The sequence below is a fragment of the Plecotus auritus genome (assembly GCF_963455305.1).
Source record: "Plecotus auritus genome assembly, chromosome: 6".
In the NCBI taxonomy this organism is placed as follows: Eukaryota; Metazoa; Chordata; class Mammalia; order Chiroptera; family Vespertilionidae; genus Plecotus; species Plecotus auritus.
In genome coordinates this window covers 29,274,163-29,288,466 of record NC_137773.1, presented here as the reverse complement: position 1 = coordinate 29,288,466, position 14,304 = coordinate 29,274,163, and the positions used below count along the sequence as shown (strand labels likewise).

At 54.4% G+C, this 14,304-nt stretch overlaps 2 protein-coding genes across 3 annotated transcripts; one reads left to right on the top strand and one right to left on the bottom strand.

Moving 5' to 3' along the window:
- Window positions 1-249: 249 nt before the first annotated feature.
- Window positions 250-3,999, top strand: RELL2 (RELT like 2). The gene is made up of 8 exons (XM_080675230.1): window positions 250-726; window positions 1,133-1,372; window positions 1,766-1,831; window positions 1,919-1,985; window positions 2,433-2,618; window positions 2,875-3,247; window positions 3,368-3,401; window positions 3,625-3,999. Exons 2-7 carry the CDS (start codon window positions 1,189-1,191, stop codon window positions 3,398-3,400), a joined length of 909 nt encoding a protein of 302 aa, XP_080531356.1. The 5' UTR covers window positions 250-726; window positions 1,133-1,188; the 3' UTR covers window position 3,401; window positions 3,625-3,999.
- Window positions 3,918-14,227, bottom strand: FCHSD1 (FCH and double SH3 domains 1). 2 transcript variants are annotated; one of them, XM_080675227.1, is made up of 20 exons: window positions 14,148-14,227; window positions 13,819-13,916; window positions 13,168-13,213; window positions 12,709-12,776; window positions 12,248-12,383; window positions 12,025-12,161; window positions 11,881-11,944; window positions 10,909-11,037; window positions 10,329-10,451; window positions 10,063-10,158; window positions 9,492-9,617; window positions 8,990-9,094; window positions 8,661-8,822; window positions 7,934-8,062; window positions 7,771-7,854; window positions 7,499-7,616; window positions 7,143-7,363; window positions 6,021-6,108; window positions 4,639-4,694; window positions 3,918-4,501 (listed from the first exon to the last, which is right to left on the bottom strand). In XM_080675227.1, exons 1-20 carry the CDS (start codon window positions 14,166-14,168, stop codon window positions 4,436-4,438), a joined length of 2,073 nt encoding a protein of 690 aa, XP_080531353.1. In that variant the 5' UTR covers window positions 14,169-14,227; the 3' UTR covers window positions 3,918-4,435. The 2 variants fall into 2 exon arrangements, with proteins under 2 accessions (XP_080531353.1, XP_080531354.1); XM_080675228.1 differs by lacking the exons at window positions 13,168-13,213; window positions 13,819-13,916; window positions 14,148-14,227 and having other exon boundaries at window positions 12,248-12,387; window positions 12,709-12,771.
- Window positions 14,228-14,304: the final 77 nt, after the last annotated feature.

Here is a 14,304-nt window from a genome sequence, read left to right as displayed (position 1 = left end):
GCGGGGGTCAAATCCTTGAGAAGCCGAGACATCCCGTCCAGCCACCTGTCCTAAACCGGTGCATGCCGTGGTCACCTCTCTAGACGGCTCCGGAGAGCCGGCCACACCGCCCCTCTCGGGTGCAGAAAGCCGGCTTCCCCCGGCCCACTGGGAAGATTCCTGGCTATCCACCCGGCCTGGGTATCTAAGGGCAGGAGCCGCGCCAGGCGTGCCGGGTAGACTAGAGAACACACTCGCCTGACTGGCCAGCCACCCCACCCGGACCCAGGCTCGGCGCCGCACACTCCCCGGGGGGGCCCCGGCGCAGTCACGCGCACACCACATTTGCGTTCACAAGCGCGCAAGGCCCTCGCTCTCCGCCCCGCACACCTGCGCTCCGCCCCCTGGTCCTGGGCCGGCGACAGGCGAAGGCTTTTGGGAACCCAGGGTGGCTGCGACGGCGCACTCCATCTCTTCTCCTTTCCGGGACCGGAGTTATCCGGAATCTGCCGCTGCTCCCAGCCAGGCTGCATCCCTCTCTATCCTTCCCTCCCCCCCACCCCCCCGCCTGCCGCGGCACCGGTATCTGCAGTCGCAGCCCGGAGCCGGTGAGGCGGCGAAGGGGGGAGGGGAAGGAAGCGAGGGATGAGAGCCGGGAGGGCGTCGGGGGCCCTGAGCCGGACTAGGACGCCCCTTCGAGCCGGAACCCGAGCAGGAGTCGGAGCCGGAGCCGGAACCAAACCACCGGTACTGGGTGGGCCAAGTGGTCAGAATGGGAGGAACCGAAAGGGGGGAGGGTGCTGGAGTACAAACTAGTGAGGGGCTGCAGAGGCCTGGCTCAAGCCGGTGCGGAGGAGGTGCGGACGCTGACTCAGGCGCGATTCTTGCGCTGACCGCCTGAGAATTCCGTCCCATCTCGCTCTGTAGTGTCCTTGGAAGGGACGGGAGCGCAGGACAAACTGGAAAGGGGAACGCTGTGGGCGTCGGGAAAGCGGGACCAGGGGAGAGGGCTTGCGCAGCCGCGGTCTAGCACCCCTGGCCCTGACCAGCACTCCAGGCCCGGACAGCTCCCTTGTGGGTGGGGCTGGACCTCCGAGGCTTGCCTGTTTCAGATCCTGAGGATGTCATTTCTATCCCTTCCCCCCAACCCTAGCTGCAGCCCCCAAACCCCAGGAGGAGTCCTGGCCCGCGCTCGCCCCCCAGGGCCTCATGGCGGAACCACAGCCTGACCTGGAGCCACCCCAACATGGGCTGTACATGCTCTTCCTGCTTGTGCTGGTCTTCTTCCTCATGGGGCTCGTGGGCTTCATGATCTGCCACGTGCTCAAGAAGAAGGGTTACCGCTGCCGCACATCCAGGGGCTCGGAGCCTGATGACACCCAGCTCCAGCCCCGTGAGTGAGGAGCCTAGAACCTGTCTCAGTCACCTTTTTCCTTACCCTTGTCCCCACACCTCTGTCTGCCTTCCTGGCCAACAGACCCAGCCAAGTCCCAATCAAGCCTTCAAAAGACCTAGGGATGCTTTCTTGGGTCAGCAAGTGGGGTGACACCATCCTGAAAGCAAGGCTAGAGAAGGCAGCATGGGTGGGTAGGGCCCGCTGATGGTAATCTTGGGCTCCCATTGACTTTCTCATCTTTTCTGCCCTGGCCCCTGAAATGCTAATGCCCAGCACGATGACAAATAGGCACAAGGTTATATCTTGAGCAATAAGCCACAGGATCCACCTGGTAGTGTCCCCCAAAGCTGACTCACTTCCAATTCCTTGTCAACCTTTTTCTTCCTTTAGCTGACGACGATGACATGAATGAGGACACAGTAGAGAGGATTGTTCGCTGTATCATCCAAAATGAAGGTGGGTGTAAGCTTCCCACCCCCCACCCCCTGACTTTCTCTTGCCCTGACCTCCACCTCCACTGACTCCTTTTCCTTCTCCCCTCAGCCAATGCTGAGGCCTTGAAGGAGATGCTGGGGGACAGTGAAGGAGAAGGGACAGTGCAGCTGTCCAGGTGAGCTGGAAACGAAGGCCAGCATGACTTAGCTTGCCTTGGAGAGTACCCTCTCCTCCAGCACAATCCTCTCCCAGTCTCCTTGCATGTTTGGGGTTGCGGGGAGGGCAAAGCTGGCTAACCTATAGGAAGAAATAAGTTTCATAGAAATCTCAAGTCCTTCAAATCATACCTCCCTTCTGGATATCATCAAGCTTTACATTCACCCTTTGTGCCACTCCTTTGGGTTAAGCACTGCCCTCTTTTTAGAAAACAGCTCTGGGAAGGAGAACACATGATCACTACCACCTTAATATTGAGTATATTCGATAAAGACAGAAAAGAATGTTGGGGCCTGGGGAAAGTGGGCATCTGGAGGCTTACGGAGCACACTGAAAGAACAGAAACCAACAGAACAGGACGAGAAATGGAAATGTCACCCCTGCTCCCTTCCTCTCTACCATCCAGCGTGGATGCCACTTCCAGCCTGCAGGATGGAGCCCCCTCCCATCATCACACAGTGCACCTGGGCTCTGCAGCCCCTTGCATCCACTGCAGCCGCAACAAGAGGCCCCCACTTGTCCGTCAGGGACGCTCCAAGGAAGGAAAGAGCCGTCCCCGGCCTGGGGAGACCACCGTTTTCTCTGTGGGCAGGTGGGAATAGTGTGCCGCAGGGCAAGGGAGGTTGAGGTGGGGGATCCTGACTCCAAAGATGGGCCCCACCTCTCTACTCCTGGATTGTGATACCTACAGCAAGAGTAGGTTATACAATGTGCCCCACAATCTGAGGTCTCCGCTGCCCTAGGCTAGAGGGAAGTGGCCATCAAACCAAAGATGTCCCTGGTTGGAGGGAACGGCTAAGCAGTTCCTGAGTTGTGATCCTAAGACCCAGTCTTCCCTTCCCTCCCAGGTTCCGGGTGACACACATTGAGAGGCGCTATGGACTGCATGAGCATCATGATGGCTCCCCCCCAGACAGGAGCTGGGGGTCTGGTGGGGGGCAGGACCCAGGGGGCAGTCAAGGGTCTGGGGAAGGGCAGTCCAGGACAGGGATGCCAGCCATTGAAAGCCTGCCCCCTGAGAGGCCACAGCCCCAGGCCCTTGCCAGCCCCGCAGTGCAGAATGGACTCAGGGACAGCAACCTAGTCCCTTGTGCACTTGGAGGGAACCCTGGAGCCCCTGCAGAGTCACCGCTGGCGGCTGGAGGGAGGGGCCCAAGCCCAGGGCTGGCCAGCCAAGAGGCAAATGGACAGCCAAACAAACCGGACACATCCGATCACCAGGTATGAAGACATGGCCAGGGCTGTGGTGGGCTGAGCTCTTACTACCCTTTACTCTGGGAATGGGTGCATTGATATGACTCAGATCCTATTCTCCTACTGTTGACCCCTCCTCTCACTCAGATGTCTCCAGCACGGGGAGCAAAAGGTGTGTGAGGTAAGTGTGCCTGGGCTTCAAGTCAGATAATCTCATCCTCCCACCCCCTATTTACACTACTTAAGCCCATTGGGCAGGCTTTTCCTTTGCTACGTAGTCTTTGGTTTGGTGGTGGGGAGCAGGCATGTGCTCCAGAGAATAGGGAAGGTACCACAGCTCCCAGGGGAAAGCTGGAATACAATGTGACTAGGAGGCAACACTATTACCCTTCCTCTCCCCCAAGCCTCCCTCTTCGTTACTGAAGAACTACCAGTTGCAGAGCCAGGGGCTGGGTGGCCATGAAGCCCCTCCTTTCCACTGGACAGCACTGCCCCCTGCTGAGGGACCAGTCCTAATCGGTCTCAGCCTGGAGGACATTGGGAGAAGGCACCCACCCACCCCCATCCCTGGCCCTCAGTCCCCTTTCCTTGCCTGCCAACAGGCTGCCTGACCCACGTTCCCCATCACCTTGCTCCATATGCTAGAGTGTGGCAACTGGGATCAGGCCCCCGAAAGCAATAGCACCTTAGGCCCCCTGCCCTCTTGGCACAAGAGGCCCAAGCCCTGGCTTGGGCATCATGCCCTTTATTCACTGTCAATAAATCTGCTCAGACCATTACAGTTGTTTCACATAATGGCTCCAACTCCTTCTGACAGGTCCGCCCCGTCCCAGCTCCCAACCCCTGTGGCCCTGGCATCTGGAATGGGATGGGTCACAGAGCCATGGTGGAGACAGAGCTTCTCAAGACTTTGGGGGATGGGGTCCATCCCCAGAGATTTCAGGGTATTTCACCACTCTAGAGCTGGAGTGGCGGTAAAAAATAAAGGGGTAGTTCAAGCCCTAGAGACAGTAAGAGGATGGACAATGTGGGGAAAAGGAGGAGTCCCAGATCCAGAATTGGAAAAGGGGCAGTTTCTACCCCTGGAGATAAGAGCAGAAATGGGGGAGATTCCAGCTTCTGGCTGTGTCACTCCGGATCACTGAAGGGTGGTCTCTGACAGCATGGAGACAGGGCAGCAGCAGCATCTCGGTGGGGGCAGTAGTACTCCTGGCTTCAGGTGAGGGGATCTGGACGGCCAGGATCTGGGGCTTTAGCTGGCGGGGGAGGCGGTGGACGCATCTGTAGGGATCACACAGTCAGTGCTCCAGAGGCCTCTATTGGGGATGTCCCTGTTCATTCCCTCAGCCCTACAGACAAAACAGGACAAGTTGGAATGACTCCTCTCTACACAATCTCCTCCAGGGAGAGGCTCTTACCGGCCTGAGTCGAGGCACCATCATGTCCAGGGATCCAGGGCAGTCGAGGTCTTGGTCTGGAAATAGGAACCACAAGTCAGTCTTCAGACTTTGTTTTATTCATTGCTATATCGTCAGCACTTAAGACAGTGGCACTCTGTAAATATTTGTTGAATTAACAAATAGCCACCAACTTGGCCATAAAGTCCATCAGTCTATCCATCCTCAACACTTATGGGGCACCTACTGTATAATCAGCCTTGCTCAAGGTATCAGAGAAGGGGAGGTGGCATCCACAGCACCCCCACCCCCAGTGGTTGCCAGGAACCTAATAATGAAACACAACAAGCACAATGAATGATTGAGTGCTAAATCATTCCAAGTGAGCTATGGAAGGAGGCTCTGTGAAGAGAGTGTAAGTACCGGAAGACTTTAGCAAAGGTGAACACTTCAAGAAGGAAAATTATGACACAAACCCAGGTGTTTCGCAACATTCAAAAAAGACTTAAGAGCAGAGGATGTGTATTGGGAAAACACTGTAGAAGAAGCTGGCTAATTTTTAAAAGAATGAGAACACAGCAATTGCTTGCATGCTTGCTATGTGCCGGGCACAATGCTGGACACTCTACAGACATCTTTTTATTTTTACTTATTTATTTATTTATTTTTTATATTTTCTTTTCTTTTTTTTATTTATTTACTTATTTTTTTTATTGATATTTCACAGAGAGGAAGGGAGAGGGATAGAGAGCTAGAAACATCGATGAGAGAGAAACATTGATCAGCTGCCTCCTGCACACCTCCCACTGAGGACGTGCCCACAACCAAAGTAAATGCCCTTGACCGGAATCGAACCTGGGACCTTTCAGTCCGCAGGCCGACGCTCTATCCACCGAGCCAAACCGGTTTCGGCTACAGACATCTTTTTAAAAAAATATTTTTATTAATTTCAGAGAGGAAGGGAAAGAGAAAGAGAGATAGAAACATCAATGATAAGAGAGAATCATTCATCAGCTGCCTCCTGCATGCCCCCCACTGGGGATCGAGCCCACAACCTGGGCATGTGCCCTTGACTGGAATCAAACCCAGGACCTTTCAGTCCGCAAGCTGACACTCTATCCACTGAGCCAAACCAGCTAGGGATCTACAGACATCTTTTTAACTCACAAAACTCCACTCTGTAAAGACCCAGACAGGTTAAACATTCCACCCCAAATCACACACTAGGGAGTCACAGAGTGGAGTGGGAACACTGGGCCTGGCCCCACAGCCCAAGCTCTTCTCACCATCATGCTTCAATGAGCCTGATGGCAGAAGTTCCCAAGCGCGTAACCCAGGCATCCCAAGATTCCTCCTTCTTTCAGCCACCTTCCCTCCCAAAACCTCCAGTTCCCTTTACTTACCCTTAGACAGGACAGGTGCGGGGGCCCCATCCAAGGCAGAGGTGGGTGCAGGAGGGGAGAAGCTGGGAGGAGAAGGGGATGGCAGCATCTGAGGATGAGGGGGCATAGTTATTTCTGGCACGTGGGAAGGTTTCACCAGCTTGTCCTTTCATCCCATCTTCAGTCCCTGTCCTATCACTCCCCAATACCAAGAGTGCCAAATGCTTGTATCTGGGTGGGGTTGTAGCTGATACTCATTTCCACAGCCAATGTGTACTGACACTATGTCCCAGGCATTCTGCTAGCACTCCACATGCACCAATTCATTCACTCCTCACCACCACCCCATGAGGTAGGGATCTTTACGATTCCTATATTAGAGGCAAGACTCAGATTAAGCCATGTATCCAAAATCAGAGAACCAGTTGGTGGCAGAGTCCTGGCTAGAGCCAGGGTCTCCTGACTTCCACTCCTATGCTCTTCCCGCTGCATTATAACAATAAGTACTATATTTTATTTTTTTAAATTTATTTTTTGTTAATCCTCACCCAAGGATATTTTTCCATTGATCTTTTAGAAAGAGTGAAAGAGAGAGGGAAATACAGAAACACTGATGTGAGAGAAACACATCGATTGGTTGCCTCCTGCATGCACCCTGACCAGGGCCCGGGCTGGGGTGAAGCCTGCAACCAAGGTACATGCCCTTGACTGGAATTGAACCTGGGACCCTTTGGTCCACAGGCCGATGCTCTATCCACTGAGCCAAACCAGCTAGGGCAAGTACTGTATTTTAAAGCACCTCCTGTGGGCCTCCGGGCTAAGGGCTTTACCGCCATTATCCACAGTCAGGATAGTTGGCTTGCTGAAGTAGGTATTATTCCCTTTTTACACGTAAAGAAAGAAGGCAGTGAGGTCAAACAACTGCCCAAGGTAATGTAATAGGCACCAGAACTCAGAGCTATCTAGCACTAAAGTAGCACCACCAAACTCTTATGAAGACTGCCTTGGTTTCCCTTTTCTCAGCCAGCCAGAGGAGATGGGGAGGCCCAAGCCACTATGGGAGGTAAACCTGGAGAGGGGAGGGAGCGTTAAGATGAATATGGGGCCTCAATGGGATGGGAGGGTCAACTCAGGGTGCCTCACCTGTTCAGGGTCTGAAGACTCAGGTGGCCTTAGGGGACCAAGCAGCTCCTCCACCAGCAGGGAGGGGAAGACCCCAACATGGCCCCCAAATTCTCCCCTCCAGAAGCCATCATCTACTCCATCCTGGGCCCGGGGCAGCAGGCGGATGAGTGCCCCCTCAGGGAAGCTCAGCTCCTCTGCACTCTGTCCCGTGTAGCTGTACAGGGCACGGGCCAGGAATGCTGCAGAAACCCGGGAGAGAGGGTGAGTGGTGGAGGTAGTGGTGGTGCCCAGGACCATGACACCTTAGGGTCACGGCCACTCAGTAACTCTTCTCCATACCCAGCATCCTTTGACCAAGAATTCTCCTTTCTTACCTGTGGGCTCTGCCCCTAAGGGATTGTTGCTGTCGTGGCCACTCTCAGGGAAGGAGAGGTCGGGAAAGTTGAGATAGCGCTCAGGAACAAAGCCTACTTCGCTGTGTTGGTTCCGAGCCTGCTCACCCAGTAATGAGAACAGATAATATCCATGGCCCTGACCCTCCTCCACTCAGGCTTCTAGCTTTGCTTGGCTGAGTCCTTGTGGGCCACAGGGAAGTCCCTCCCACTGCCCCCAACTCCCAAGGTCAGAGCCCAGGGTCCATACCCACCTTGACCCATTCGTCAGCATCTCCCTCCTCTATGACCTCCAGCCACTCGCCTTCTGTGATAGTCAGCTCATCCTCATGTCCTGCCTGGGCCCCACAAGGAAGGATTTAGGACTTGGCTGTCCCCCATCCCTGCCCATCTGAGGTCCCCACCCCCAGTTCACACCTGATAACCAAACACCACATGTGCGGGGCAGGGGAAGGGTCTGGTCGCCAGGGCTGGGGGAACGGGCTCCTCAAAGAGCTCTCCAGTCTCCTCACAATCCTCAAAGTCAGAGAGCTCAGCATCCTCAGCCTAGAGGGGAACAGAGAACAGACGTCACTGTCACTCTCAAGTACCCATTGTATCTCCCTCTCCATCCTTCGGTGGGTCCTCCTCCAAGGTAGCACCACCCATCCATTCACCAGATACCACAAGAAAAATCACCACAGGGCAGGATAAGACTAACTGTGACTGCAGAGTTAAGAGTCCTGGGCGCTTACCATGTGCCAGGCACAGTGCTAACGAAGGATCTCATGTATGTCCTCTTATTTAAACTTCATCATAACCCACTGTTATTTTGTATAACCATTAACCTCATTTTACTTATGAGAAAACTGAGGCTCAGAAGAGTTAAGTAACTTTCCAAGATCGCACAGCTAGTAAATGACCAATCACTTAGAGTCTGTCCCCAGAACCTTGGCTCCTAACCACAATCCTATACTCAATACAAGTTTTTTGGGGACTCTATGCTATAAACTATGTAAAGAATTATACTTAAGTGATTTCATTTAAGCCTCAGAACAACCCTTTGATTTAGGTACTGTTGTGATTCCCATTTTATTGGGCCTGCCCTCCACTAGGGACTTTTACCCTCCTGGGTGTGTGTGGGTAGGGAGCAGAAGGAACTCACCGTGGGAGAGAGGTCCCTCTGGGACAGCCGGGCCTCGCTGAGCCGCTGCTCCTGCTCCACCTCGTCCTGGGCCTGGGTCATGGCTGGCTTCAGCCAGTGCTGTACATCCAGGCCAGCCTCCTGCAGCAGGGCCAGCCGGGCGGCCCCCTTCACCTGGCTCACCTGGCATGGGGGAGAGGGATCAAGTCTATGGCTGGGCTTGCTTTGGGGAGGTGAGTAGAGCCTCCCCAAATGTGTCCACCCTCTACCTCCTCCATCAGACAGAGGAGAGGAGGAGGGTGTTAGCTGAGGAGGTAGGATCTCAGGACCCTAACCCCCAGGTGTCTCACCTGTGCCCGCAGGATGCTCTGCCTTACTTCATGCAGCCGTTGCTCTATGCTCAGAGCCTCCCGCTCTGGAGCCTGCTGCCGCCTCTGCTCCAGCCGCTGCAGCACCTGGATGGGAAGAAGAGGACAGGGTGATGGAGATACTATGGGACACAACTTACTATGGACCTGGCACTTTCTAGTGGCTTCATATGCATTATATCATTTGATCTTCCCTATGGGGTGGGTGCTATTATTCGTCCTGCTTTAATGATGAGGAAACAGGTCCAGAGAGATTAAGTCACTCCCTTAGTCAGAGTTACATAACCTGGAAGCAACAGAGCAGGGTTTGAACCCAGGTGGGTCTTGCTCCAAAAGCTGTGCTTTTAACTACTTTGCCACACTGTTGGCTTAAAATACCTTCCCCCGCCCCCTCCTGCCTGCACTAGGACATCCCTAGTGACCCCAAGATCTCCACCTCTCAGATATTCTTGTCCACCCATGACACCTGCACCCCGCTCCTCACCCGAAGAGCATGATTCTGGATCTTGTAGTCTCGGGCAGCTCGACTCGTCCAGCGCTGAACCTCTTTCTCCAGGTCACTCTCCCCAGCCACACCTCCAGTAACCCCCTCCAGCTCCAAGGCACATACCTAAATGATGGGGGGGGGGGGGGGGGCGCCGAGGGCTGTGGGGAGGACCTGATGCTGCTCCTTCTCTACGCCCCTCCCCTCCCGTTTTCTCCTTTTTACTTGTCTCTGTTCTGACCTCCAGGGACAGGACAAAGAGGTGGGGTACACACCTATGACTGTGGACACAGGTGTGCGTTCATGTGAACACAGACACAGAGAGTCCCAGAAATGGGATCCAAGTTGAGGGACAGATGTAGAATGAAGAGGATAGCGCAGTGAAGAGAGCGAAAGGGTGGAATTAAGTGTGTTAATTTGTGCCTGGTGGGAGAGAGGTGAACTGGAGTCTGAAACCTCCTCTCCACGGTTTAAGTTACTAAGTTAATATCATCAGAAGGATAATGGGGATGGGCCTAAACTACAGTCCCCTTTACATCTGGCCAGGTTCCAACAATCAGGGAGGTCTCACCTGGTCATTCCCTGCGGGCTGAAACTTCTGAGGTGGTAGGGGGGAAAATACCTCGGGGTCTTGAAGAAAGAGCTTTGGATCCTGCTCCCAGCTTACCTAGGGGTTGGAAGAAGTCAGTCAGTCATGAACTGGCTCCCTCTCCAAGCCTGTCCCCTCTTGGAAGAAAGGACAAGGTGAGAAGAAAGGGGGGTAGACAAGCAGTGGGTTCTATTTCAGGAGAGAGTAAAGAGCATCTCTGGGGAGCTGGTACAGGGCACAGCCCTCACCTGGGAGACTGCCTGTGCTCCACGGCGGGCATGCTCCAGGGCCATCTCTGCTGCTTCCAGTTCAGTGCAGCTCAATAAGGTCAGAGGGTCCCTCAAATGTTCCAACAGCTCACTGACCAGGGCCTGGAAAGAACCCCAAGATACTGACACCACCCTTCCCCCAGGCCTTTACCACAAAGCAGGCTCTCTGTCCAGGTTTGGATGGGTGATGGGCATGGGGTATGGGAAAGAGGAAAGGAATAAGACACTATTAATTGCTTCTAATAACGAGCCCTAGTGTGCACAGTACTTAACCATTTAAAAAGCATTTTCACATCCGTTTTCTCCCTTGGGCCCCATTAGTCTTAAAAGGAGGCAGAGCAGGGCTTATTCCTAATGAAGAAACTGGGGTTCAGAGGGGTTAAGTGTCCTGCACAATGTCATGCAACCAGTCAGAAGCAGAACCAGAACCCAACTATATATTTTCTACCAACTCTACGCAGGCTGTCCCTACACCACCCAGCCTGCTGCTGGTGGGAAGCAGGGAAGGTCCTCCCCTCCTTTCCCGCTGAGAGGCAGGGGGATCTAGGCTGGCACTGGCCTTGAGCAGCGCGGGCAGTTCCTCCTGGTAGTAGTGTTCAAGGTGGGCATTGGTGGACACCAAGTTGAGCAGGTACTCATTGCGGGCCACTTTCAGCTGCTGAGAGTACTGGGCCGATTGTGTGGAGAGCTAGGAGGGGAAAACAGGGTGTCACCATGAACCCTGAACCCTTAGGGTCCTTCCAAGGCCAACCAACTCCAGAATAGATTCTAACATTATTGAGATGCTTGACACTATTCTTAAAAATTTACACATCCTCCAGGGGCATCTGTGTACATTTGAAATAAAATCCCGGCTGCTCTTTACCGTGGTCTACCAGGTCCAGCAGGAGCTGGCCCCTGCAACCTCCCTGACCTTTTTCAAAAAGTCTGTCCCCTCGCTCACAGTGCTCTGGCCACACTGGCCGTCCCTGAGTTCCTGGAGCCTACAAAGTTATTCCTGCCTCCGAGCCTTTGCACCACTTCCTCTCCCTGGAATGTTCTTCCCCTGACCTTTCCATGATCTTTGCATGGCTGCCTCCTTCTTGACACTCAGGCCACCTGTTCAGAGAGGCTGTCCCTCTAAATTACAGCCCCTTGTTATCCTTTATCATAGCACCTTGTTTTATTTTCACTTAATGTGATTATTTGTTTGTTTGTTTGTTTGTTTTACTATTTGTCTCTCCTGACCAGGCTATGAGGGCAGGAACTCCATTGGTAGTGTTCTCCACTGAATCCGTGTTTAGAACAGTGCTTAGTACACAGAAGTCCTCAATAAATGCATATTCAAGACATGAAAAAGAAAGGCACTATTTTCATTTTATAGATGAAGAAAATGAGGCTCAAAGAAATCAAGTTAACCAAGGTCACCCACCAAGGAAAGAGGGAAGCCTGAATGCATCCCAGTCTCTCAGAATTATGCCCCTGGGTTGCAAACCACTAGACTACTCTACCCACCCCTTCCCTGCCCCAACGTGTGCCTGCATCTCTGAACCTTGGCGCTGAGTTTCTGGAGACTGGTCCGAGTGTGGAAGAGCCCATGGTCACTTCGGTTCAGCCTATGCAGGAAAGGGAGAGGAGTCAAGATTAGGCCACCCCTTCACCCCCACCCCAGGCTACTAACTCCCTATGACCCCACCTGGCCTGGACATCAGCCGCCTTCTCCTGTGCCAATGTCCACACACGTTCCCGCTGCCCATACAGCTTCTGACTTCGGCTCAGCTCCCGGACAGACTGCAGCACCTCGGCCTGTGCCCTCTGGAGGTTCTCTGCCCCCTAGGGGAATGGACACACAGAGTCTTCCCCCGGACCACCTACAGCCCTGAGCCAGCCCTTCCTTCACCCCATCTACTGAGCCATACCTTCCTCAGCAACTGCTCCTTGGCACTCCGCCCTGTGCCCCCTGCCAGATCACGGTATCGGTCAGACACCTGGAGCCGGGCTTGGCCCCCAGCCACGGTGGCATCCAGCAGACAGCGCCAGGCACCAAACACCATCCTGCCTCTCCCCAGAGAAGGTCTATGTTGAAGAGGGGAGCACTACAAAGCTTCACAAGACACCCACCCCCAACACCATGGGAGACAGAGTGTTTTCCCATCCCCCTTGTCTGGGAGCCCTCAATCGATCAGCCCATTAGCTCAGCCACAAGGATCACTCATGCCCTCCACCCCCACCTACAGTGTCCTTGCTGGGTCAGCTCCTCTCTCGGTGCTGTGTCAGCTCACATGCCCTCCTCCCTCACTGGGCCTTCATCCCCACAGGTTCCTGGGGTTGAGCCCTCATCCCTTCTTGGTCCCTTGCCCTCCCCCTCCATGGGACCCACCTGCTGTCTATCTCCCCACTCCGGTACCCTTCCCTCTTCAGGAATGGCCCAGCCAGTTTCTGGAGTGCCTGGTGGAAAAGTCATCACAGACCCAGTTCCCTTTCCAAGACTCCCCCCAACTGGGAGAATATGGGATCAGAATATAATAATGCCACTCACCAGATGTGTATCATGTGCCTCTCACTTTGTTAAGTGTTTTAAAGGCACTAACTTAGTCCACCCTTACAACAGCCCTACATGAAGGAACAATTATTGTTATTCCCATTTTACAGAGAAAGAAATCGAGGCCAAGAAAGGTTAAGTAACTTGTCTAAGGTCACACATCTAATAAATAGCACAAAAGGGATTTGATAGAAATCTTCCTGACTAGGCATTTGCTCTTGACCAGAACAGGAGTATGTGTGGAGGTGTAAAGGAGGCTAGAACAAAAGGGTAGGTCTAGAGAAAGGAGTCCCATACCTGCCCATACTCCCGTTCAATGGCTGCCCTCTGCTTGCTGTACGATCTGTGGAGATGGGGGGAGGGGGGTAGAGAAGGGAGGGGAGGGGATGTTACTATTTGGTCCTTTTCTTCTACCCCCAATCCTTTGTTCAGCCAGGGCAGGAGGAAGAGCGGAGCCAGGCCTAGAGTGTGCACCAGGAGGCAATGAGACTACAAATAGTCCTTGAGATCACCGCAGGCAGCTGGAACACAGGTCAAACTCATCTCATTGCTCAGAGCCTCAGCAGGATCCTTCCCACCCTCGGAGAACCATCTGTGGACTTGGAGGTGAGGACTGATGGGGGCCTGGGTACACTATCTGCCAGCCTTCCAACAAGTCTGGAAGAGGGAGGGGGTTTCTGCCCTAAAAGTGATGGGGCGGGGGGGGGGGGTAGTGATGTGCAATCAAGAGGGTTGAGGGAGGGTCCCTGTGCGTTTATGCATGTATTGGGGTGGGAGGAATCTGGTATCTGGAGAGGCAGGCCTAGGGTGAGGGCTGTGAATGGGCTAAGTTTGGCGAGCTCTTCATCCCCGTTTCTCCCCCACCCCACTCCCCAGCCCCAAGTACTTCGGAGAAGAGGCGGAGCGCGACCGCGAAGATGGGATTACGTGGAGGGGGGCAGGAGCTACCTGATGTCCTCCAGCAGATCTGCCTCCCGCTGCTGCCGAGTTTGAAGGATGTTCAGCTGCTCCAGGAAGCGAAGCTTCACCTCTTGGGCCAGTTTCACCTTCGGGGGTAAGAAAAATATGCAGACCCCTGGCACGGGGGCCTGAAAAACACTCCGCGCAGGCAGCGGTGAGGAGGCGGGGCCGGGGAGGGGCCGAGCTGTTTCCTCGGTTACTTCTGGGTCGGGCTCGGACCCCTTCCTTCTACTCGTCCCACACCGCGAGTCGGGTGCCCTCTGAATCCCACCACAACCCCAGCCCGCCGCGAGCCCCCGTTCCCAGGCCAAGCTCACTTTTCGGGAGGGCGGCTGCATCTCCGTTCCAGCCCCGGCAGCGACTCGACTCCGGAACTCCAGGAAGCCCCGCCCACTCCAAGGCCCCGCCCCTGTCAGGCCCCGCCCTCTCTCCGCCCACGTCTGGTCCGGCTGCGCGTAGGGCGGCGAGACGCTA

Excerpts from the sequence above, each read along its gene's own strand:
- RELL2 (XM_080675230.1), top strand. The coding sequence starts at position 1,189 with ATGGCGGAACCACAGCCTGACCTGGAGCCACCCCAACATGGGCTGTAC. Across the intron at positions 1,373-1,765 it reads TGACACCCAGCTCCAGCCCC|CTGACGACGATGACATGAAT; the intron begins GTGAGTGAGGAG and ends TTCTTCCTTTAG. Across the intron at positions 1,986-2,432 it reads GGGACAGTGCAGCTGTCCAG|CGTGGATGCCACTTCCAGCC; the intron begins GTGAGCTGGAAA and ends TCTACCATCCAG.
- FCHSD1 (XM_080675227.1), bottom strand. The coding sequence starts at position 14,168 with ATGCAGCCGCCCTCCCGAAAA. Across the intron at positions 13,917-14,147 it reads TGCAGCCGCCCTCCCGAAAA|GTGAAACTGGCCCAAGAGGT; the intron begins GTGAGCTTGGCC and ends TTACCCCCGAAG. Across the intron at positions 6,109-7,142 it reads AGTCTTCAGACCCTGAACAG|ATGCTGCCATCCCCTTCTCC; the intron begins GTGAGGCACCCT and ends CCTCATCCTCAG.